The 24,380-nt window shown below is 44.4% G+C and overlaps 1 protein-coding gene across 1 annotated transcript in view; it reads right to left on the reverse strand.

The window, feature by feature from the left end:
• The window catches only part of LOC311135160 (SITS-binding protein), a gene marked incomplete at both ends in the record, with an annotated part of 74,152 nt that overhangs the window by 15,170 nt on the left and 34,602 nt on the right, over nt 1-24,380 (reverse strand). The window contains 5 exons of the mRNA XM_084169067.1: nt 352-488; nt 593-837; nt 1,303-1,509; nt 6,870-7,020; nt 11,014-11,221. Coding sequence (XP_084025193.1) covers nt 352-488; nt 593-837; nt 1,303-1,509; nt 6,870-7,020; nt 11,014-11,221 — 948 coding nt within the window. The remainder of the gene's footprint in view (nt 1-351; nt 489-592; nt 838-1,302; nt 1,510-6,869; nt 7,021-11,013; nt 11,222-24,380) is intronic.

Genomic DNA, 24,380 nt, shown 5'->3' on the forward strand with positions numbered 1-24,380 from the left:
CTTTAACTAAACTAAAGTGTGGATTGCAGTCCCTCCTTGTCCATAGACTGCTTTCATGGCAAGGAAACCAATATGCTAACATGTACTTTTGCTGAACTATCCCTTTATACAGGACTATCCAAACAATGTAAAAGCAGTGAGCATCTGAATCAGACTTTACTGTATTCTATAGACTGACTATTTCAGGGTATAATAGACTAGGTGATTGATGAATTGAGCAAGCGAATTAATGAGTGAATGAGGGAGTCAACATTCACTCGTTTGCTCACTAGCGAGAGTGTGAGTGTCCATTGGCTTTGGTACGACTATCTGAACTGAAGGTATAGTGATGGTGAGTAGCTGTGGTATTACCTACTGCGTCGGGAATGAGTAAGTTGTACCCCAGCAGAGTGTGGTGCAGCAAGGAGGGAATGAGGCCCTTCAGTCCAGAGGAGCTCCAGTCAGACTGCAAAGGAGGCATTCGCACAAACACAGGCTTGTGGCTCGACCTGGGGGAAGAGCGAGAAATGATAGTTATGCTATATTGTCAGTGTATTGTGTGTGTGTGCAAAGAAAGAAAGCGAGAGAAAGAGAGTCCTCCCTCAGCCCTCACCTTGTCCCTGCATTCATGATAGCTGACTCTTCTATCCTGGCTGCCACATCCGCCAGCTGGCCGATATACTGATCTCCCCCGCCCAGGTCCAGCGGGTTCCCCTCTGCCCCCTCCAGAAGGATGTACTCCATGCCCAGACGGGCCTGCAGCAAGCCCACCCGGTCCAGGAACCAGCTGACCGCCTCTGGGTTGCTGATATTCAGCTTCACGCAGAATTGCCCTCGCCACTGGGTTAGCACAGGCACCTGGAAAGAGAGAGAGTAGATTGGGCAATATGTCATTGTATGGCCTTTACATACTTAAAACATTAGAACATGCCAGACTTGGACAATACCTGAAGAGGACAAGCAGGAAATAAACGCCACAATAAATATGGTCTTTAAAGCATGCAAAATGCAAGGATGCCATTTTCCTTTTTTTCATCCAGATAACCACCACCCCATTACAACAGACACCTCCCTTAGGCCCAATGGATCTCCCCACTACACTTAGAAAAAACAGTGCTAAGTAGAACCATATAGCGTTCTTCGGCTATCCCGATATGGGAACCCTTTACAAAAAACCCTCGTCTTCCAAAAAGGGTTATTCGGATGAAAACGGTTCATAGAAAAAATCCTATCCCTTCGCAAAGAACCCTTTTGGAATCCTTTTTTCTGAGTGTAGAGTTCCACCACTCCCCAGGTCAGGTGACGGTTTGCTAGGCTGCTTACCAGTCGCCCCTGTGGGGCTACGGGGAGGCTGAGCCAATAGGCCTCGGTGCCGTCCAGCAGGGACTTGTGAAACTGGGTGGTGTCCACGCTCAGGAACGGGGACAGGGTGATGGAAATGTTTAGAAGCTTGATCAGCGAGAGGTCCCTGAAGTCCCTGGTCTGTCTCTTGGATGTCCCCCTTTTCCTGCTGGTGAGGTAGTCATGGTCCTGTAGGAAGAGAGAAAGAGATATTGGAGCAGAAGACCGGAAAAGAGACATGCAGGATATTAACTGGGAACTGAAGAAGACCATGTCGTCAAAACATTGTGATCATATCACTTAAGCTTATCACTTAAGATGCTGCCGCTTTGCTTACTTACAAAGTTTCACTTTTTTATTGAAGTTAACATTTTGGTTCACCTACCTTGGTTTAGGTAGACCTAAACTTCATCACTTCAATAAATACATTTCAAAGTAAGCCATGTACAAGAACAGCTACAGTATCAAAACAAAAACCATTAATGCTGTTGAAACAGAACCAAGAAAGGGACACTGAAGGACACTATTGGTAGAAAATAACAGAAATTCTACTATTCTAAATTCTACTAATTCTACTATTGAGTAAAGTAGCTGACTCATGCGGCCTTTGGACTCTGTGGCTGCTATAACTACTACAGTGAGGGAAAAAAGTATTTGATCCCCTGCTGATTTTGTACATTTGCCCACTGACAAAAAAATTATCAGTCTATAATTTTAATGGTAGGTTTATTTGAACAGTGAGAGACAGAATAACAAATAAATCCAGAAAAATGCATGTCAAGAATGTTATAAATTGATTTGCATTTTAATGAGGGAAATAAGTATTTGACCCCCTCTCAATCAGAAAGATTTCTGGCTCCCAGGTGTCTTTTATACAGGTACCGATCTAAGATTAGGAGCACACTCTTAAAGGGAGTGCTCCTAATCTCAGCTTGTTACCTGTATAAAAGACACCTGTCCACAGAAGCAATCAATCAATCAGATTCCAAACTCTCCACCATGGCCAAGACCAAAGAGCTCCCCAAGGATGACAGGGACAAGATTGTAGACCTACACAAGGCTGGAATGGGCTACAAGACCATCGCCAAGCAGTTTGGTGAGAAGGTGACAACAGTTGGTGCGATTATTCGCAAATGGAAGAAACACAAAATAACTGTCAATCTCCCTCGGCCTGGGGCTCCATGCAAGATCTCACCTCGTGGAGTTGCAATGATCATGAGAACGGTGAGGAATCAGCCCAGAAATACACGGGAGGATCTTGTCAATGATCTCAAGGCAGCTGGGACCATAGTCACCAAGAAAACAATTGGTAACACACTACGCCGTGAAGGACTGAAATCCTGCAGCGCCCGCAAGGTCCCCCTGCTCAAGAAAGCACATATACAGGGCCGTCTGAAGTTTGCCAATGAACATCTGAATGATTCAGAGGAGAACTGGGTGAAAGTGTTGTGGTCAGATGAGACCAAAATCGAGCTCTTTGGCATCAACTCAACTCACCGTGTTTGGAGGAGGAGGAATGCTGCCTATGACCCCAATAACACCATCCCCACCGTCAAACATGGAGGTGGAAACATTATGCTTTGGGGGTGTTTTTCTGCTAAGGGGACAGGACAACTTCACCGCATCAAAGGGACGATGGACAGGGCCATGTACCGTCAAATCTTGGGTGAGAACCTCCTTCCCTCAGCCAGGGCATTGAAATGGGTCGTGGATGGGTATTCCAGCATGACAATGACCCAAAACACACGGCCAAGGCAACAAAGGAGTGGCTCAAGAAGAAGCATATTAAGGTCCTGGAGTGGCCTAGCCAGTCTCCAGACCTTAATCCCATAGAAAATCTGTGGAGGGAGCTGAAGGTTCGAGTTGCCAAACATCAGCCTCGAAACCTTAATGACTTGGAGAAGATCTGTAAAGTGGAGTGGAACAAAATCCCTCCTGAGATGTGTGCAAACCTGGTGGCCAACTACAAGAAACATCTGACCTCTGTGATTGCCAACAAGGGTTTTGCCACCAAGTACATGTTTTGCAGAGGGGTCAAATACTTATTTCCCTCATTAAAATGCAAATCAATTTATAACATTTTTGATATGCTTTTTTCTGGATTTTTTTGTTGTTATTCTGTCTCTCACTGTTCAAATAAACCTACCATTATAGACTGATCATGTCTTTGTCAGTGGGCAAACATACAAAATCAGCAGGGGATCAAATACTTTTTTCCCTTACTGTAAGTAAACACGTAACTATGGCGATATAACCTCTGCTACGACTGTTTAACATCTAATTTAATCATCTGGTGATTAGACGTGAGAAGAAAAGGGCAAAGGGGATTTCTGCTTATGTAATGGCATAACTAAGAAAGCCTTTTGATACAAGTTGACCTTTTGAGCCTGACCCCATGAGGTCAACCATTACACAGTAATTATTACACTTCAAAGGAAACATAACTTTTATAAATCTTCATAAACCCTTTATGAGGCCTCTTCATAAGCAAATATCATGAAGGGTGGGGAAAGGGTGGTATCGCACTTGACAGAGCAACAGATGTAAGGACTGAGTATATCACCTTAATGTAGCTTATAAATTATTAGAGAAATATCTACCGATATGTAGTGCTTATAAAGACTTTATGAATGCTCTATAAAGTCTTTACAAGTTGTTTTTCATTTAAAGGGAGACAAATAGTCCCTTATAGTATTTATCATACTAGCTAGCTGTAAGTCGCTCTGGTTAAGAGCATGTGCTAAATGACTAAAATGTAAATGTATCATTGAATAATGCTGATCTAACAAAAATGTATGATCCGATTGTATTTTGTTTGGCCAACCATACATTACACAAAGTTTTTTCAGCAATTTACATTTACATTTTAGTCATTTAGCAGACGCTCTTATCCAGAGCGACTTACAGTTAGTGCATACCTATTTTTTTTATTTTTTTTATTTTCATACCCCCTGTGGGAAACAAACCCACAACCCAGGCGTTGCAAACGCCATGCTCTATCTACTGTGCTACATCCCTGCCGGCCATTCCCTCCATACCCTGGACGACGCTGGGCCAATTGCGCGCCGCCCCATGGGTCTCCCGGTCGCGGCCGGCTACGACAGAGCCTGGATTCGAACCAGGATCTCTAGTGGCACAGCAATAAAGGCAAAAACCTGGCAGTCCTATTTATATCCCAATTTGCTCTACGCCAAGTTGTTGTTCCAACTCAAGAGCTCGTTGTATAAAGCTAATATGGAAACTAGAAAAAAAAAATAACTTGTGGCTTGACTGATAACTTATGAATACTTATAAAAATATAACAAGAGAGAAGCATAGTCCTTGCAGCAATTCATTGTTGCCGTTCACACTTACGCTACTTTGCCAATCGTGCCAAGGTTTCCATACGCTAACTGTGCCCTTGGATAATTCGACGTTATTAGCAAAGTGAACTGGGTGACCTCAGCAAGCACCCTTTGATCAGACGCTCTTGTTCTTAGTCTCAAAAATATTATCCTTCCCCCGCAATGTCTCTCTCTCTCTCTCTCTCTCCTCTCTCACCCCCCCCCCCCCCCCCCCCCCCCTGTGGGAAAGTGACTGTGGAGATGGAATGCAAACCTGGTGTGTTCTGATAGACAGTGAATTTAGAATAACAGTAGGTGAACTGGCGACTCCTCTCCCATGTAGCTGAGGCAGATCACTGCACTAGCTAGGTGTCAGGTTCACCTAAACTAGTTTCTCTTGGCTCCCTGCCCAGCCTCAGTCAAATGTCTCGGCTGTCCGACTATCAGCCGGGGGACATAGGACTATTTTTCTTCTCACAGATGTATTTGTTTGAATGAGATATCAAAGTATTGCAGAGAATCCGGGGGGTAGCCCCGACCGGCATAACCCAACAATTTAGCCGTTACACCAAGATATCAAATACATTTTTATTTGTCACATGCGCCAAATACAACAGGTGTAGACCTTACTGTGAACTGCTTACTTAACCAACAATGCAGTTAAGAAAATAGAGTTAAGAAAATATTTACTAAATAAAATAAAGTTAAAAATAAAAATTATGAGGCTATATACAGGGGGTACCGGTATCGAGTCAATGTGCGGGGGTACAGGTTAGTTGAGGTAATTTGTACATGTAGGTAGGGGTAAAGTGACTATGCATAGATGATAAACAGCGAGTAGCAGCAGTGTAAAACAAAAGGGGGGGTGGGGTCAATGCAAATAGTCCGGGTGGCCATTTTATTAATTGTTCAGCAGTCTTATGACTTGGGGGTAGAAGCTGTTAAGGAGCCTTTTGGACTTAGACTTGGCGCTCCGGTATCGCTTGCCGTGCGGTAGCAGAGAGAACAGTCTATGACTTGGGTTACTGGAGTTTTTGACAAAATTTAGGGCCATCCTCTGACACCGCCTAGTATATAGGTCCTGGATGGCAGGAAGCTTGGCCCCAGTGATTTTACATTTACATTTTAGTCATTTAGCAGACGCTCTTATCCAGAGCGACTTACAGTTAGTGAATACATATATATTTTTTTGTAAAAAAAAATTCATACTGGTCCCCCGTGGGAATCGAACCCACAACGCCATGCTCTATCAACTGAGCTACATCCCTGCCGGCCATTCCCTCCCCTACCCTGGGCCAATTGTGCGCCGCCCATGAGTCTCCCGGTCGCGGCCGGCTGCGACAGAGCCTGGATTTGAACCAGGATCTCTAGTGGCACAGCTAGCACTGCGATGCAGTGCCTTAGACCACTGCGCCACTCAGGAGACAGGAGTGATGTACTGGGCTGTACGCACTACCCTCTGTAGTGCCTTACGGTCGGATACCGAGCAGTTGCCATACCAGGCGGTGATGCAACCGGTCAGGATGCTCTCGTTGGTACAACTGTATAACTTTTTGAGGATCTGGGGACCCATGCCAAATCTTTTTAGTCTCCTGAGGGGTAAAAGGCGTTGTCGTGCCCTTTTCATGACTTTCTTGGTGTGTTTGGATCATGATAGTTTGTTGGTGATGTGGACACCAAGGAACTTCAAACTCTCGACCGGCTCCACTACAGCCCCGTCGATGTGAATGGGGCGTGTTCAGCCCTCCTTTTCCTGTAGTCCACGATCATCTCCTTAGTTTGCTCACGTTGAGTGAGAGGTTGTTGTCCTGGCACCACATACACACATCCGAACCTCTCAACTTGTTTGTAAGGTGTTGTTGGGCTAATAAAGTTTGCTGCACTACCCCTTCTTTTGAAAACCCTTTTTGGGGGTATCCTCGACTAGGACTCGAACCTGGGTCCAGCGACTGTCAACCAAACACCTTGGAAGGTCAAAATAAAGACGAGAGAAGAGACAAGGGTAACACTTTGTTTTTCAAGCCGCCGCTTACCAGGTAGTTACTTAGAAACTGCTTGTTATAATGGTAACCATTTGGGTTGAATTCTTTGAGGTAACTATCAGAAAGTATCCATTGTTACCACCTAAATACCAGGTAAGTACCAGCTTAAACTGGGCAGTAAAATGAAGTGTTACTGCGACAAGAAAGGAGGAGGAGAAAAGAGAGGAGGAGAGAAGGGACATACCATGTCGGCGAGGAGGGCGGTGGAATGTTCGTTGAGGCTGATGGCCCCCTCCCCCAGCTGGTGTCTCCTCAGACGGTTGGAGAAGGTCCTCAACTCCCTCTCTACCTTCGGCCCTGAGTCCACACTGGCCAGCAGCTTCCAGAAAGGCAACCTGGATGGGGGAGGGATGGACAGACAGATAGGATTCCGTCTAACTTAAGATCCACATGCATAACTCAAGTTTTTGACATCAATGCGTTACACATAAATTATGCGACTGCTGAGTTAAAAGCACAGGCATCTCAAGTTAGGATTCCAACTGAAATGGGAATTTGTGAGGTCTCGTTGGGTTTCAATCATATCTGCGCTAGCCGACACCCGCATAGCTGGTGTTTTGGTAGTGTTGGAAGTGGAACTGTGTTAGGGCTGTCAAATACACAAGCGGCTACCGGTGTTATACCAATCGTAGACATTGCCTGTGGATGCACCTAGTCGCATTAGTAGAAATCCCATGCAGCCGTGATACAAGTCTGAACACTCGCATGTGTGATGTAATCTACACCTCAATTAGGCTGATATAAATCATTTTTATTTCATTCAATAATTTTCAATTTGAGTATAATTTTTTCCAGCCTACACTTTCTCGTTCTGAACTTCTAACACGGGTGGAACGGGTGTGGCTTCATGACAATGACCACAAAAGCAGCCGCTCACCGATTTGACAGCTCCCATGGAGTTACACCTACGACACCGCCAAAACACCAGCTATGCGGGTGTCGGCTAGCGCCAGTTAATGCTTGATATGATTGAATCTAGGCCTAACACTTGAACAACATGACAATTGCCCTGCAATGGTTACTAAGACCAAACAGTTAGGCTGGTGTCACGGCTATTCCCGCTCCCCCGCTCCGGCGCTTGACGTCGCCGGTTTACTAACCACCGGCCCTGGCAACCCATCATTACGTACACCTGACAAACCTCACTACGCACACCTGCACCCCATCATTAGGCACACCTGGACTTCATTGCTACCCCTTTATCTAGCACTCCCTAGCATTACTCTTCACGCAGCTTTGGTTCTGTGTTCATGTCCAGATGATTATCTTGTTTTGTATCGCTTTGTTCTTTATTATTAAACTCACCAACTGAACCTGCTTCCTGACTCCCAGCGTCATTGTTACAGAATACTGCCTCTACAAATGGAAGCAGCAGGGAATCAAGACATCTCCCAGATGGTCGGCAAACCGGGACACTTACTTCGCCAACACCACGACCAGCTGGCACAACTGGGAATGGCTATGGATGAGGTCCTCCGCGTTCTTCAACGTCTCGACATTACCCGAGGGGCATCATCTCCAACGAGCGGAGGATTCTCTACTACAAATCGACCCAGCGAGCCAGCACCCCAGCCCATCCAGCAGTACGCCCAGGTCAGCGATGCCCGCTTGTCCCTCCCGGACAAATACGACGAGACTCCATCCAAATGCTGTGGCTTCCTACTCCAGTGCTCCCTCTATTTCACTCATCAGATGGGAGCCCCCACCACCGAGAGGTCCAAGGTTGCCACGGTTACTTCCCTGCTGACCGGACGGGCGTTGGAATAGGCTACGGCCGTCTGGGAGAGAGGAGGGGAGGAGCTGGGTTCCTATGAGGGGTTCAATTATCTGTTCAGAGGAGTCTTCGATCATCTACCGGAGGGCAGAGAGGGGGGTGAGTGCCTACTCCAACTACGTCAGGATGGCCAGACCGCTGCGGAGTACGCCCTCACCTTCCGGACAGTGGCAGCATCCAGCGGATGGAATGAGCTGGCACTCGGCACCCTATTCAGAAGAGGACCGTGCAAAGAGGTCCAGACGGAGTTGGCATGCCGGACGACACCCTCTCCTTGGACGCACTCATCGCGATGGCCATCCGTCTGGATAACCTTCTTCGGGAGTGTCGGCACCCCCCTCTCTACCTCCTTCGTTGACCGTTCTGAGTCAGAGCCTGAACCCATGGAAGTGGGGCCCACACGCCTCACCACGGCTGAGCGATGCCGTCAGAGACAGCTGGGTCTCTGTCTCTATTGCGGTCAAGAGGTGCACCAGCTTCAATGGTGTCCGTTACGTCCCAACCCGGGGTCCACGAGAGCAGAGGGACAGCCCCGTGATCAGCTGTCTCCTGGGTTAGGCGTGAGTAATCCATCATCATTACTTTCCGCCAAACCCTTTTTACTATTGATTTCACTAGCTGGCTGTCCCTCATGTATTGTTTCTACAGCTCTAGTGGATTCTGGTGCGGTGGGGAATTTTATTGACCAGGCCCTTGCTTCCTCCCTCAACATCACCTCATACCCACTCCCCTCTCTGTTTCCGGTTCAAGCGCTGGATAATGGACCACTGGGATCCGGGACTATCACACACATCACAACACCACTCACCCTCACTGTGGAGTCCATATATCAAGAAAGCCTTCCCTTCCTCATCATCAGTGCACCCGTACACAATATCATCCTTGGCCTCCCATGGCTCCAACGCCATAACCCCACCATCTCATGGTCGAGGATGACAATCACGTACTGGGCACCCGAATGCCGGAGCACGTGCTTTCCCTTCTCCTGTGGTTCCACGTCGGTTGAGAGTCCTGTGGTTGCCGTTCAGCCCAACGTCCTGGAAGTATAGCAAGACCTGCGGGAGTTTTTTTCCAAGACCCGCGCCACCTGTCTCCCTCCTCATCGCCCCTGGGACTGTGCCATCGTTTGCAGGCTCTGTGTCTCCCCGCAGTCGCATCTACCCTCTATTGGTGGCTGAAACCAAGGCTATGGAGGAGTACATCCATGAGGCGCTCCAACAGGGTTTCATCCACACATCCACCTCCCCTGCATCTGTAGGCTTCTTCTTCGTGGCAAAGAAGGATGGAGGGTTACTCCCGTGCATTGATTACAGAGATTTGAATTCCATCACCACTAAATATTGTTACCTTCTCCCATTGGTGCCGGCAGCGATCGAACAGCTCCGCGGGGCCCGGTTCTTTACCAAATTGGACCTGCGGAGTGCCTACAATCACGGTCAGCCTCACTTCCGGGTACCGGCCTCAGTTTAACGGGCATGTTGAGAGGATGAACCAGGAGCTGGGGAGGTTCATGAGGAGTCACTGCCAGGACCGGCAAGGGGAGTGGGCCCGATTCCTTCCCTGGGCGGAGTACGCCCAGAATTCATTGCGTCACTCCTCCACTGGGCTGACTCCCTTCAAGTGTGTGCTGGGTTATCAGCCAGCCCTGGCTCCGTGGACCCCGAGCCAGAACGAAGCTCCTGCGGTGGACGAGTGGTTCAGGTGCGCAGAAGAGGTTTGGAACGATGCCCACGTGAGACTCCAGCGCGCTGTCTGCCGCCAGAAGGAGTAGGCGGAACGCCAACTCAGTGAGGCTTCCGTGTTCCATCCTGGTGATCACATCTGGCTCTCCACCAGGAACCTCCCACTCCGCCTGCCCTGTAAGAAGCTGAGCCCCCGGTTTGTGGGGCCATTCAAGGTCCTCCGGAGGGTCAACGATGTGACAAAGATTACAGCTCTCCACTAACTATTGGATCTCACCTTCGACGTCGTGGGGGTCGGCTCCAGTACCTGGTGGACTGGGAGGGGTACGGTCCAGAGCAGCGGTGTTGGGTTCCGGTGGACTACATTCTAGATCCCAACATCATCCAAGATTTCCTCCTTCGCCATCCGCACCGGCTGGAGCGAAGGGGGGAGGGGTACTGTCACGTCTACTCCCGCACTGGCACTTTATGTCGCCGGTTTATTAACCACCGTTCCTAGCAACCCATCATTATACACACCTGGCAACCGTCATTATGCACACCTGGACTTCATTACTACCCTGATTACTCCCCCTTTATCTAGCACTCCCTCTTCAGGCAGTATTGGTTCTGTGTTCATGTCCAGACGCTTCTCTTGTATTGCTCCATGTTCTTTATTATTAAACTCACCAACTGCACCTGCTTCCTGACTCCCAGCGTCATTGTTACAGCTGGACTGACTTTGTATAGTATGGACTGCAATGGACTGTGCTACACAGCTGGGTGATGAATAGGTAATGATCTCTATCCATAAGTTATAACACATAGCTAGTCCACTATAATCTAAATTAAATGTAATACAATTCAGGAAGACGAAGATGAGGGAGTTGTACCATAAGATGTCCATGTTGGGCAGCACCCTGCTGGGCGGTGAGAGCTGCTGCAGCGCCTCCTGGTGTACAGCCCTGATGTTGCGGCCCACGCACACGGTGTACTGCAGCGGGGTGCGCTCCAGGCTGGAGGGAGAATGCAGGCAGAAATGCCGTCGGCTCTCCATTCCCACCTGAAGAGGAACGTCTGGGGAAACCAGCACAGCTACACCTGGAGGAGAGAGAGAGAGACTCAGGTTAACATCTCTAGCAAATAAATAAGGAATGTCAAACCCTATGTCAAACCAAAGGGGGTTGTAGAGAAAAAGCACTAAAATACAGAGAGAGAGCAAGGGAAAATACATGTGAGGTGCAGAGCCATGCTCTAACATTCCTGGATTTATGCACATGTACAACTCTCCGCCTGAGACCGGGGTTTAATCCCTGTGTCTACCCTTCACTCTGCATCTCCTGCTCACCTGAATCCCCATTAGATTCTCATCTGATGATAGAGAAAGAGAGAGGGAGGATGAGAGCGATCGTTAAAGGGAGTGAAGACTAAATAAGCCACAGCTAAAGTATTTGAAAGTATGTGTTAGATGCAGGTCTGCTGCTGACAATGCTTCTCAAATGGTGCATCGTGGTTAGTTCCTATTGGGTTGTACCTGTTCTGCCTATTCACTTTGTTTTGTTTATCTGATGGGTTACCAGAGAACTGTGAGTCACAAATCACGATGCAGGAACATTTGAGAGTCACATGCTCGGAAATGACAGTCAGATGCCAATGAAATGACATAGCGTGAGAGAGCGAGAGGGGTGACATAATGTGAGAGAGAGAAGCGAAGGGAGAAAGGTGATGTGGCAAGGGTGGGGGTGTGGGGGGTAGAGTCAGCTGATCTCAGTGCATGGTGGTGGGAAAAGCAACTTTAGGATGATATCTAGGGGTTCAATATCAATCATACCCCCATTGGGGTATTCACGCTTGGTCAAATAAACTCAAATACTGGTCTTGTGTACTGTGTAAAAACCTACAACTACTACCAGTCAGACTCCCCTACAGTAGGTGCCCCATCATACATCCTTTCATAGTGCTCAATTCTGTACAACCAACCAACCAACCACAATCTTAAACCCCCTAAGGGTGATGTCCTTGCCTCCACAGACGTCTAAATAGCATAATAAAAAAATCCCCATAAAAATCTGTCAGTTTAAGCTAGAGATCAGTTTTTTTGCATTGGATGAGTCTCAATTCACCACATCTGCATATGTCGCACTACCGCATCTGCAGTGAAAGGTGACAGAGCTAGAGAGGTGTTTCTCAGACAATGAGACATCCTGAAAATCGGTCGTCTCACAAAATCTTCTGTAGCATCCAAACGGTTTGGCCTACAAACACAGTCTGATCTTTTCCTCTATGGAAAGATTAGACTCTCACGAACACGATGGTGTTCTGCATTTTGCTCTATGACCCCCACAAGCGTCTTGGGACTCATCCGAAGTCTGGTGCTGACGCAGATGGCGGCCTCGCGACTAGCTCTTAGGAAACTTTGCGGTACTTTGTTTTTTTCTGTATAATTTTTTACATTATTAGCTCAGAAAGTGTTTTGTATCATTACATACAGCCGGGAAAAACTATTGGATATCAGAGCGACGGTAACTCACCAGCATTACGACCAGGAATACAACCTTCCCGAAGCAGATCCTTTGTTTGCTCTCCCCAGGGCAATTGAACTGATTCCAGCGGCTGACCCAAAACATCGCCGGCGGAAGAGAGGTACTCGGAGCAGCCTGCTGGTTCGACTTAGGAGGCGCGCACACCACCCACCGCTTACAAGTATACTACTTGCTAATGTTCAGTCTTTGGATAACAATGTCGACGAGCTCCGGGCAATGATTTCTTTCCAGAGAGACATCAGGGCCTGTAACATAATTAGTTCCACCGACATGGCTCTCTGGGGTTATTCTGTCGAAATCGGTCCAGCCACATGGGTTCTCAGTTCATCGCACAGACAGAAATAAATATCTCTCCGGGAAGCAGAAGTGCGGAGGTGTGTGTTTCATGATTAACGACTCATGGTGTAATTGTAGTAACATACAGGAATTCAAGTCCTTTTGTTCACCCGACCTAGAATAATCACAATCAAATGCCGACCGTATTATCTCCCAAGAGAGTTTTCTTTGGTTATAGTCACGGCCGTTTATATCCCCCCTCAAGCCGATACCTGGACTTCATGCAAACTGGAAACCATTATATCCTGAGGTTGCATTTATTGTAGCCGGGGATTTTAACAAAGCAAATTTGAGGACTAGGCTGTCGAAGTTCTATCAACATATCGACTGTTGTACTCGGGCTGCTAAACTTCTCGACCATTGCTATTCGAACTTCCGGGATGGTTATAAGGCCCTCCCCCGCCCTCCTTTCTGCAAATCTGACCATGACTCCATTTTGCTCCTCCCTTCCTATAGGCAGAAACTCAAACAGGAAGTACCCGTGCTAAGGACTATTCAACGCTGGTCTGACCAATCAGAATCCACGCTTCAAGATTGTTTTGATCACACGGAATGGGATATGTTCCGGGTAGCTTGCGAAAATAATTTAGACGAATACACTGAAACGGTGACTGAGTTTATCAGGAAGTGTATAGGAGATGTTGTGCCCACTGTGACTATTAAAACCTACCCTAACCAGAACCCGTGGATAGATGGCAGCATTCGTGCAAAACTGAAACGCCATCCCATCTGGTTTGGGCTTAGTGGGACTATCATTTGTTTTTCAACAGGACAATGACTCAACACACCTCCAGGCTGTGTAAGGGCTATTTGACCAAGAAGAACAGTGATGGAGTGCTGCATCAGATGACCTGGCCTCCACAATCCCCCGACCTCAACCCAAATGAGATGGTTTGGGATGAGTCGGACTTGAGAGTGAAGGAAAAGCAGCCAACAAGTGCTCAGTATATGTGGGAACTCCTTCAAGACCGTTGGAAAAGCATTCCAGGTGAAGCTGGTTGAGAGAATGCCAAGAGTGTGCAAAGCTGTCATCAAGGCAAAGGGTGGCTATTTGAAGAATCTCAAATATATTTTGATTTGTTTAACACCTTTTTGGTTACTACATGATTCCATATGTGTTATTTCATAGTTTTGATGTATACAATGTAGAAAATAGTAAAAATAAAGAAAAACCATTTAATGAGTAGGTGTTCTAAAACTTTTTACCTGTAGTGTACATGATGTTTCCTGATCTTTCTTATATCTCTCAGATATAGGACAGACACTTCAGAACAAACTTCCTTGTGATTTTTTTGGGGGACTATCTGTTGTTCCATGTAATGAATCTGTTATTCAATGTGTTTGTGTGGGCTAATAGCATTAAGGCTCCAATTTTTTACAAATCAAAAATATTATTATTTGTTTTTATACTTCTAGGGGTCTTAAATTCAAAATCAAATAGCTAAATGATCCTTGGTATGACACTCCATATAATTAGCTTAGTAGAACCCCCTGGCTTAGACAGGGCTTAAACTCTTATGGGTTTTAAGGGATAGTTAACTTTTGTTGAAGTTAAATCTTATTTCTGAATTAGTGTTATATCCAAACCATTTTGAAGTTGGAAAGCTGTTTATTTTATATCTCGTTTCACGAAGGCAATTCACAAAAATGTTTGCAGAGTGGCTGATTACCTTCGTAATTGTCATGAACAAGCACGAGTGGCACAAGTTCGTGACACAGGTTTAGCAATTTCTTTGTGAAACAAAAACCTGTTGTTCATTGCAAATCGCATCTTGCGTGCAGCAAATTTTGTGAAACGAGCCCCAGAATCTCCTGGCTAGAATTTTTGCTAGTGGAAATGGACTGTATCCTTGCTTGCTTTCCACATACTTTTGAATGCACCGCTAACTGATACAATCCGTTTCCACTAGCATTGCAATATTTTCCATAAATGCTAACCAGGAGATTCTGGACGTTGCTAAAAAACCAGCTAACGAACTTGGTCAGTGAAAATTGCTTTGGATGGAACAACTGCCACCTAGGCAAATAAAAAATAAAAAAAACGTTTCAGCTTTTAAGAATTACCCAACAAAGTACACGTTAACAGACCATATTTCTACACAGCAATATCAAATCTACTTAACTTCGCAATTGTATTCTTGAGCCAGTTAACCTACAGCATATCTTTCTCTACTCCCATATCCTCTCTCTCGCACTCTCTCTCACTCCTGTTTGTATTTATGGTGTTCACAGCCTCCATGTGAAATGATGAGATTATGTGAACCAGATAATTGTGTCCACAGATGTAACTGCCCTGCCAGGAATGCCTCCTGCCTCTCAGGTTACCTCCCTCCTCCTCACCTCACCCCCACCAACCTCCTTTCCACCATCCATGTCTCTACCGGGTATCTCCTATGAAACTGTCCCATGCCCTGCCCTATACACCAGGACAGAATCCTATAGAGTTACCCCTATAAACACTGATCTAAGGTCATTTTTGCATTTCCCCACCATTATGGTTTAAGTTACAATCATGGGAGGGTAGGCTAATCCTAAATCTGTGCCTAACTAAGGTCAATCTGGCCCATGTCCGAGAGTCCGAGAACCCTGCGAACCGAGCTCCTTAAGACTCAAATGTGGGTCTCTCGAGTTTCAATGGCTTTACTGTGATCACGCTGGCAATTGATCACAATAAGATCAGATGAATAGTCTGCTGTAGATGCTGTACTATATTATGTATGCCAGGTGATCAGAAAAAATTATCTTTAAATCAGACATCAAGGAATTGGGAATACAAGTAGTAGTTCTGATTGTTCATGTGTAAAAACAAGGACTATTCTCTCTAACACAACACACAACTATGCAGATGGGTTTTTCTCTATCTTTATGCATACTCCAATGCTCCAACAACACAATACCTTGACATATATTTTTGCTTCATTCAGAAGATGTTTAGTTCTAATATCAAATTGCCAATAAATACATTCACACTTTTTTCTTCTGTCCAGCACCTCATGAGAAGTGAAACGCCTCTGACCGCAAACATTTTCTCAATGCGGTCCGAAAGCACGGTACAAAATTAGTCAATACATTTTCAATAAAATAACAGTGATGGTGCGAGCATGTGTGTGCAATGGAGAATGTCAAAGGGATAGTGGTAACCCTTCAGCCGCCTTTCCCAAGGTATTAAGTCACCACCCCACTCTTAATTACCAAATACATCGCATTTCTTAAGTTTTAATTGTGGATCAGCATCTAAATATAAAGAGTACCGGCACCCAAAAAGATTATGGATAACTATTTCAGTCCACTTCAAGCACTAACGGTACTCACGTTAACTATACTGTAATTGGGTTCATATTTTAAACTGATACTTAACGTTGCCACGAGCAGCAGGATGAAATGCTGATGTTGCACTTGCAAAAAATATCTGCACATGTGCATGGGTGCGCTTCACACTGTTGCAAAGTGATAGCTGTGGGACCAAAACAGAAGAGAAATTTAGCCTTGTGATTCGTATTCGTCGTTGTTGCAGAAATCAGATGATATTACTGTTTACTTCATGCATCGCTGACTCTACCTTTAAAACAGGTATTATTTAAGTATCAGTACTCAGTAGAAAAGCGGTGCCAATACTCTGTACCATTTAAGACCCACTTCAACCACTTGAAAATAGTTCACCGTTGAAAAGCATGAACTTGAGCCATCGACAACAAACACTGGCAATCCATCAACTTTGCCAATTCCAAAGCCTTCCATAAAAATATAAAAATTAAACATAAAAATTAAACACAGAGAGCATTTTAAGATAAAAGGAAGAGGAAGGGAGAAGATTAAGTGTAAAAATAAGGCACACAAGTGTGTGTGTGATGACTAGAGTGGCATCCACATACAATGCCTTAAGAAAGTATTTATACCATTTGGCTTATTCCACATTTTGTGCCACAGCCTGAATAAAAAATGGATATATATTTTTTTTATATCACCCATCTACACACAATACCTCATAATGACAAAGTGAAAACAATGAAATACAGAAATATCATTTACATAAGTATTCACACCATTGAGTCAATACATGTTAGAATTACCTTTTGTAAGCGATTACAACTGAGTCTTTCTGGTTAAGTCTCTAAGAGCTTTGCACACCTGGATTTTACAATTTTTGCACATTATTCTTTTTAAAATTCTCCAAACTCTGTCAAGTTGGTTGTTGGTCATTACTAGACAGCCATTTTCAAGTCTTGCCATTGATTTCCAAGACGATTTAAGTCAAAACTGTAACTAGGCCACTCAGGAACATTCAATGTCATCTTGGTAAGCAACTCCAGTGTATATTTGGCCTTATGTTTTAGATTATTGTCCTGCTGAAAGGAGAATTTGTCTCCCAGTGTCTGTTGGAAATCAAATTGAACCATTTTTATCCTAAAAAAACAATCTAGTCCTTGCCGATGACAAGCATACCCATAACATGATGCCGCCACCACAATGCTCGAAAATATGAAGAGTGGTACTCTGTGGTCCTCTGGTCCTCTGTAGCTCAGCTCAGCTGGTAGAGCACGGCGCTTGTAACGCCAAGATAGTGGGTTCGATCCCCGGGACCACCCATACACAAAAATTTATGCACGCATGACTGTAAGTCGCTTTGGATAAAAGCATCTGCTAAATGGCATATTATTATTATTATTATTACTCAGTGATGTTGGATTTTCCCCAAACATAACGCTTTGTATTCAGGACATAAAGTTCATTTCTTTGACACATTTTTTGCAGTTTTACTTTAGTGCCTTATTGCAAACAGGGTGCATGTTTTGGAATATGTGTATTCTGTAGAGGCTTCCTTCTTATCAATCTGTCATTTAGGTTAGTACTGTGGAGTAACTACAATGTTGTTGATCCATCCTCAGTTTTCTCCTATCACAGCCATTCAACTCTGTAACTGTTTTAAAGTCACCACTGGCCTCATGGTGAAATCACTGACAGGGTTTCCTTCCTCTCCAGCAACTGAGCTAGGAAGGACGCCTGTATCTTTGTAGTGACTGGGTGTAATTAATAATTTCATCATGCTCAAAGGGATATTCAACATCTGCTTTGTTTTACCCATCTACCAATAGGTGCCATTTGCAAGGCATTGGAAAACCTCCCAGGTCTTTGTGGTTGAATCTGTGTTTAAAATGCACTGCTCGACTAAGGGATCTTACAAGTAATTTTATGTGTGGGGTACAGAGAGGAGGTAGTCTTTAAAAAACACGTTAAACACAGAGTGAGTTCATGCAACTTATTATGTGACTTGTTAAGCACATTTTTACTCCTGAACTTTTTTAGGCTTGGAATAACAAAGGGGCTGAATACTTAGTGACTCAAGACATTTCAGCTTTTCATTTTTAAAAAAATTGTAAACTAGGACTGTCCCCGACTAAAAACAATAGTGGTCAATCATGAGTCTAATGTTCTTTCGACCAATAGACTGGTCGAAAAATTTTAACGTGTATTATTCCATATACACTACCAGTCGAAAGTTTGGACACACCTACTCATTTAAGGGTTTTTCTTTATTCTACATTGTAGAATAATAGTGAAGACATTAAAACTATGAAATAACACATATGAAATCATGTAGTAACCAAAAAAGTGTTAAACAAATCAAAATATATTTTATATTTGAGATTCTTCAAATAGCCACCTTTTGCCTTGATGACAGCTTTGCACACTCTTGGCATTCTCTCAACCAGCCTCAACCAGCTTCATGAGGTAGTCTCCTGGAATGCATTTCAATTAACAGGTGTGCCTTGTTAAAAGTTAATTTGTGGAATTCATTTCCTTCTTAATGAGTTTGAGTCAATCACTTGTGTTGTGACAAGAAAGGGGGGTTATACAGACGATAGCCCTATTTGGAAAAATACCAAGTACATATTATGGCAAGAACAGCTCAAATAAGCAAAGAGAAACGACAGTCCATCATTACTTTAAGACATGAAGGGCAGTCAATACAGAAAATGTCAAGAACTTTGAAAGTTTCTTCAAGTGCAGTCGGAAAAACCATCAAGCGCTATGATGAAACTGGCTCTCATGAGGACCGTCACAGGAATGGAAGACCCATCACAGAGGATAAGTTCATTAGAGTTACCAGCCTCAGAAATTGCAGCCCAAATAAATGCTTCACAGAGTCGAAGTAACAAACACATCTCAACATCAACTGTTCAGTGGAGACTGTGTGAATCAGGCCTTCATGGTCGAAATGTTGCAAAGAAACCACTACTAAAGGACACCAATAAGAAGAAGAGACTTGCTTGGGCCAAGAAACACGAGCAATGGATTTTAGACCGATGGAAATGTGTCCTTTGTTCTGGAGTCCAAATTTGAGATTTTTGGTTCCAACCGCCGTGTCTTTGTGAGATGAGTAGGTCCTCATGAGAGTCAGTTTCATCATAGCGCTTGATGGTTTTTATGACTGCACTTGAAGAAACTTTCAAAGTTCTTGACATTTTCCGGATTGACTGAGCTTCATGTCTTAAAGTAATGATGGACTGTCGTTCCTCTTTGCTTATTTGAGCTGTTCTTGCCATAATATGGACTATCTTCTGTACCTTGTCACAACACAACTGATTGGCTCAAACACATTAAGGAAAGTTTAAGTTTAAGTTTAATTTGTTTAACACTGTTTTTTTGTTTGTTTTTTAACACTGGGTTTGGTGGATATGCCATGAGAATGCTACCTGCCCCAAAGCATAGGACCAACTGTAAAGTTTGGTGAAGGAGGAATAATGTTCTGGGGATGTTTTTCATGGTTCGGGCTAGGCCCCTTAGTTCCAGTGAAGGGAAATCTTAACTCTAAAGCATACAAGGACATTCTAGATGATTATGTGCTTCCAACTTTGTGGCAACAGTTTGGGGAAGGCCCTTTGTGTTTCAGCATGACAATGCCCCCATGCACAAGGCGAGGTCCATACAGAAATGTTTTGTTGCGATCGGTGTGGAAGAACTTGACTGGCCTGCACAGAGCCCTGACCTCAACCCTATCAAACACCTTTGGGATGAATTGGAACGCCTACTACGAGCCAGGCCTAATCACCCAATATCGGTGCCTGACCTCACTAATGCTCGTGGCTGAATGGAAGCCAATGAAGTCCCCGCATCAATGTTCCAACATCTAGTGGAAAGCCTTCCCAGAAGAGTGGAGGCTGTTTTTTAGCAGCAAAGGGGGGTCCCAGATACGTCTGGTCTGCGCTGCCAACTCTTATGGTTATTGTCCTGTGACAATGAAGTTGCATAGATCTGGCCTAAACTTACTACAAATCTCTGCATTTTGCAGAAAAGCAAAAAGAACAGTAAAATGTCACCGATTTATGTAGATGTAAGTAAATAGTTTCAAGTTTTATTAGTCGTATGTACAGGATACACATGGTATACACCGTCCAACAAAATGCTTACTGCATAATGCAGGCTCCTCGACAATGCAACAACAATAAGAAATACGAGAATATAAGAATATGAACAAAGTAAATGGCTAAGTAGAATATAATAAATTTTTTAGCATAAGTATAATACAGGAAGGCACAATTTATAGTACAATATTTAAACTTGTTTTGGGGGAATGGGGGTTATATGTACACTATGTACTGTACACTCTTATAATTAGTGGTGACTCGAGGAACCGTTGATAGTCGAAGGTTCATATTTGCACCTTTGGCTAGTTGAGTGGTTCTTGGAGGAACCTTTAATGGTTCAATGTAGCAACGGGTTTCCCTACTAAGCGTGGCTTAGTAGTGGCGTGGCTTTAAGATATTTATTTAGAGTAAATGTCATTAATGTTCATCTGTTCTGTTCTGTTGTATTGTCATCACGTAAAGGTTGAACACTGAAAGTTTCGTAGCCTCAATGGCTAACAGAGGCGTATGAGTTCCTCAAGAGCCTATGCAAATCCCAACGTTGGAATAGTTACCACTTAATTACTATATGTGATCAGCAATGTTAATATTCTTAATATTATATTAGAATATGTAATATCCATAAATATTCAAGGGAAGTTTAAAATGTGCAATGTACAAACTTAACATGATGAACAGGAATTACATTTACGCTAAAGGGTGGCCAAAAATAAAAGCCACACCTCCAATAAGCCATACCTCCGATCTGATAGGCTGCCACCTCTACAATATATTATTAAAAAGGTTCCAAATTTAACTCCTCCCATTACAAAAAGGTTCTGGATTGAACCTTTATACAGGGGTTCCTCAAATACCCTTTTCAGAGGGGTTCCTCTAGGAACCTTTTTGAACTAGGAAGGTTCTGCCGGTGTGGCAACACAAAAGGTTCTTCCAGGCAACTTTAATTCTAAGAGTGTACTGATTCTGTACTGTATAGGGCAGGACTCAATCTAAACAGGTTACCAGGTTTTCAGGTCAGGTCTAAATACAGACTAAAGACATGCACAACATAGCTGTTTGAAGGAATATTAAGTTAATCTGGCTTTTCTGTTTCACACAGCAAATAACATTTTCATGGTGAAATAAAAACAATTATTTATTCCATGAAATGAAATTATCATACTGGTGACGGAAGAATACAGATTTTTTTTTCCTCACCCCAAAGCGTTTTCATACCCCTTGCAGGAAAATCTTGTCTGCGTTTTGGATTGAACAGTGACATACGATGCATGTAACATACAGGAATCCACCCAGTAGGGGGAATCAATAAATGTCATTTGTTGAAATGTAAGAGTTTTAAGGTTTGAGTTATGGCCAAGTTGGCTTCCTCAGGAGTTTAAAGGTAGACGGGAGAGCGCGCAGGGGTGTCTCTTATTTTTAGAACAATTCCCTAAATACCACCAGCTTCCATGAAATATTTTCCACTAGCTCTTAAAAGAAAAATGGAATGCCAGACGGACCGTATCCTTTTACCTTCAAAGCCGGCAGATGCATAGAAGTAAAAATAAAAATAAAGTGAATGAATTTTATTGAGCAGACGTGAATGATATGGCACACACACGTATCGGTTTTACAGCTGTTGAGCTAGAACACAAATCAACCACCATCTCTCTGTCTCTTACACACACTCAAAAGATTCACTCATGCACACGCACACACACACACACTCACAACGATTCACTCATTGCACACGTGCACACACGTGTACACAAACACACACACACACTTTAATGCTCTCCCAGTGTTTGAATACAGATTTTTATAACCCGGGTTCACAGGTAAAAGACTGCAGCCCATCTGGTCCACAGCAGCAGCAGGGAGTCAGGCTGGAGCATTCACCCCCAATTCCCCCATTCATCGGGGGCTAGCGCCACTGTAAAACCCACCTAACCCTTCACAAGGTGCACAGGATCACTTCAAATGTCACCTTTTAACTTTGACCTTTCACTACAGACAGAGGGACATCCGTAGCCAATGTGAGTAAGACTTTTAAGCAGGTCAGCATTCACCAGACGGATTACCAGGACGTGTACTCCGAGCGTGCGCTGACAAACTGTCAAGTGTCTTCATTGACATTTTCAACATGTCCCTGACTGAGTCTGTAATACCAACATGTTTCAAGAAGACCACCATAGTCCCTGTGCCCAAGAACACTAAGATAACCTGCCTAAATGACTACCGACCTGTAGCACTCACGTCTGTAGCCATGAAGTGCTTTGAAAGGCTGGTCATGGCTCACATCAACACCACTAGACCCACTCTAATTTGCATACCGCCCCAACAGATCCACAGATGATGCAATCTCTATTGCACTCCACACTGCCCTTTCCCACCTGGACAAGAGGAACACCTACGTGAGAATGCTATTAATTGACTACAGCTCAGCGTTCAACCCCATAGTGCCATCAAATCTCATCACTAAGCTAAGGACCCTGGGACTAAACACCTCCCTCTGCAACTGGATCCTGGACTTCTGGATCTTGGACATCTGCCACGCTGATCCTCAACACGGGGGCCCCTCAGGGGTGCGTGCTCAGTCCCCTCCTGTACTCCCTGTTCACTCATGACTGTATGGCCAGGCACAACTCCAACACCATTATTAAGTTTGCCGACGACACAACAGTGGTAGGCCTGATCACCGACAACGATGAGACATCCTATAGGGAGGAGGTCAGAGACCTGGCCGTGTGGTGCCAGGATAACAACCTCTCCCTCAACGTGATCAAGACAAAGGAGATGATTGTGGACTACAGGAAAAAAAAGAGGACTGAGCACGCCCCCATTCTCATTGACGGGGCTGTAGTGGAACAGGTTGAGAGCTTCAAGTTACTTGGTGTCCACATCACCAACAAACTATCATGGTCCAAACACACCAAGATAGTCGTGAAGAGGGCACGACAAAGCCTATTCCCCCTCAGGAGACTGAAAAGATTTGGCATGGGTCCCCAGATCCTCAAAAAGTTATACAGCTGCACCATCGAGAGCATCCTGACTGGTTGCATCACCGCCTGGTATGGCAACTGCTCGGCCTCCGACCGCAAGGCACTACAGAGGGTAGTGCGTATGGCCCAGTACATCACTGGGGCCAAGCTTCCTGCCATCCAGGACCTCTATACCAGGCGGTGTCAGAGGAAGGCCCTAAAAATTGTCAAAGATTCCAGACTGTTCTCTCTGCTACCGCAAGGCAAGCGCCATGTCTAGGTCCAAAAGGCTTCTTAACAGCTTCTACCCCCAAGCCATAAGACTCCTGAACAGCTAATCATGGCTACCCAGACTATTTGCATTGTCCCCATCCCCCCCCCCACCCCCTTTTTTTACACTGCTGCTACTCTCTGTTAAGTATCTATGCATAGTCACTTTAACTCTACCAACACGTACATATTAACTAAATTACCTCGACTAACCGGTGCCCCTGCACATTGACTCTGTACCGGTACCCCATGTATATAGCCTCCCTACTGTTATTTTATTTTACTGCTGCTCTTTAATTATTAGCTTTTTTTAAACGTATTAATTTTTTACCTATCTATTTTTTACTTAACACTTTTTATTTTATTTTTAAACTGCATTGTTGGTTAAGGGCTTGTAAGTAAACATTTGACTGTAATGTCTACACATGTTTTATTCAGCGCAGGTGGCAAATACAATTGTATTTTATTTATTTGAAGCACCTTTACTTTTTAATAAGCCTTTCCTGTTTTTCTTGGATGGATTCGGCATCCCGTTAAAATGCGTGTGTGTGTGTCTGCATGCATGCATTCGGAAAGCATTCAGACCCCTTGACTTTTTCCACATGCTGTTACGTTACAGCCTTATTCTAAAATTGATTTAAATGTTTTTTTCCCCTAATCAATCTACACACAATACTCCATAATGACAAAGCAAAAAAAAAACATCTAAAACTGAAATATGATATTTACATAAGTATTCAGACCCTTTAAACAGTACTTTTTTGAAGCACCTTTGGCAGCGATT

Source organism: Coregonus lavaretus (genome assembly GCF_964263955.1).
Source record: "Coregonus lavaretus genome assembly, chromosome: 9".
Taxonomy (NCBI): Eukaryota; Metazoa; Chordata; class Actinopteri; order Salmoniformes; family Salmonidae; genus Coregonus; species Coregonus lavaretus.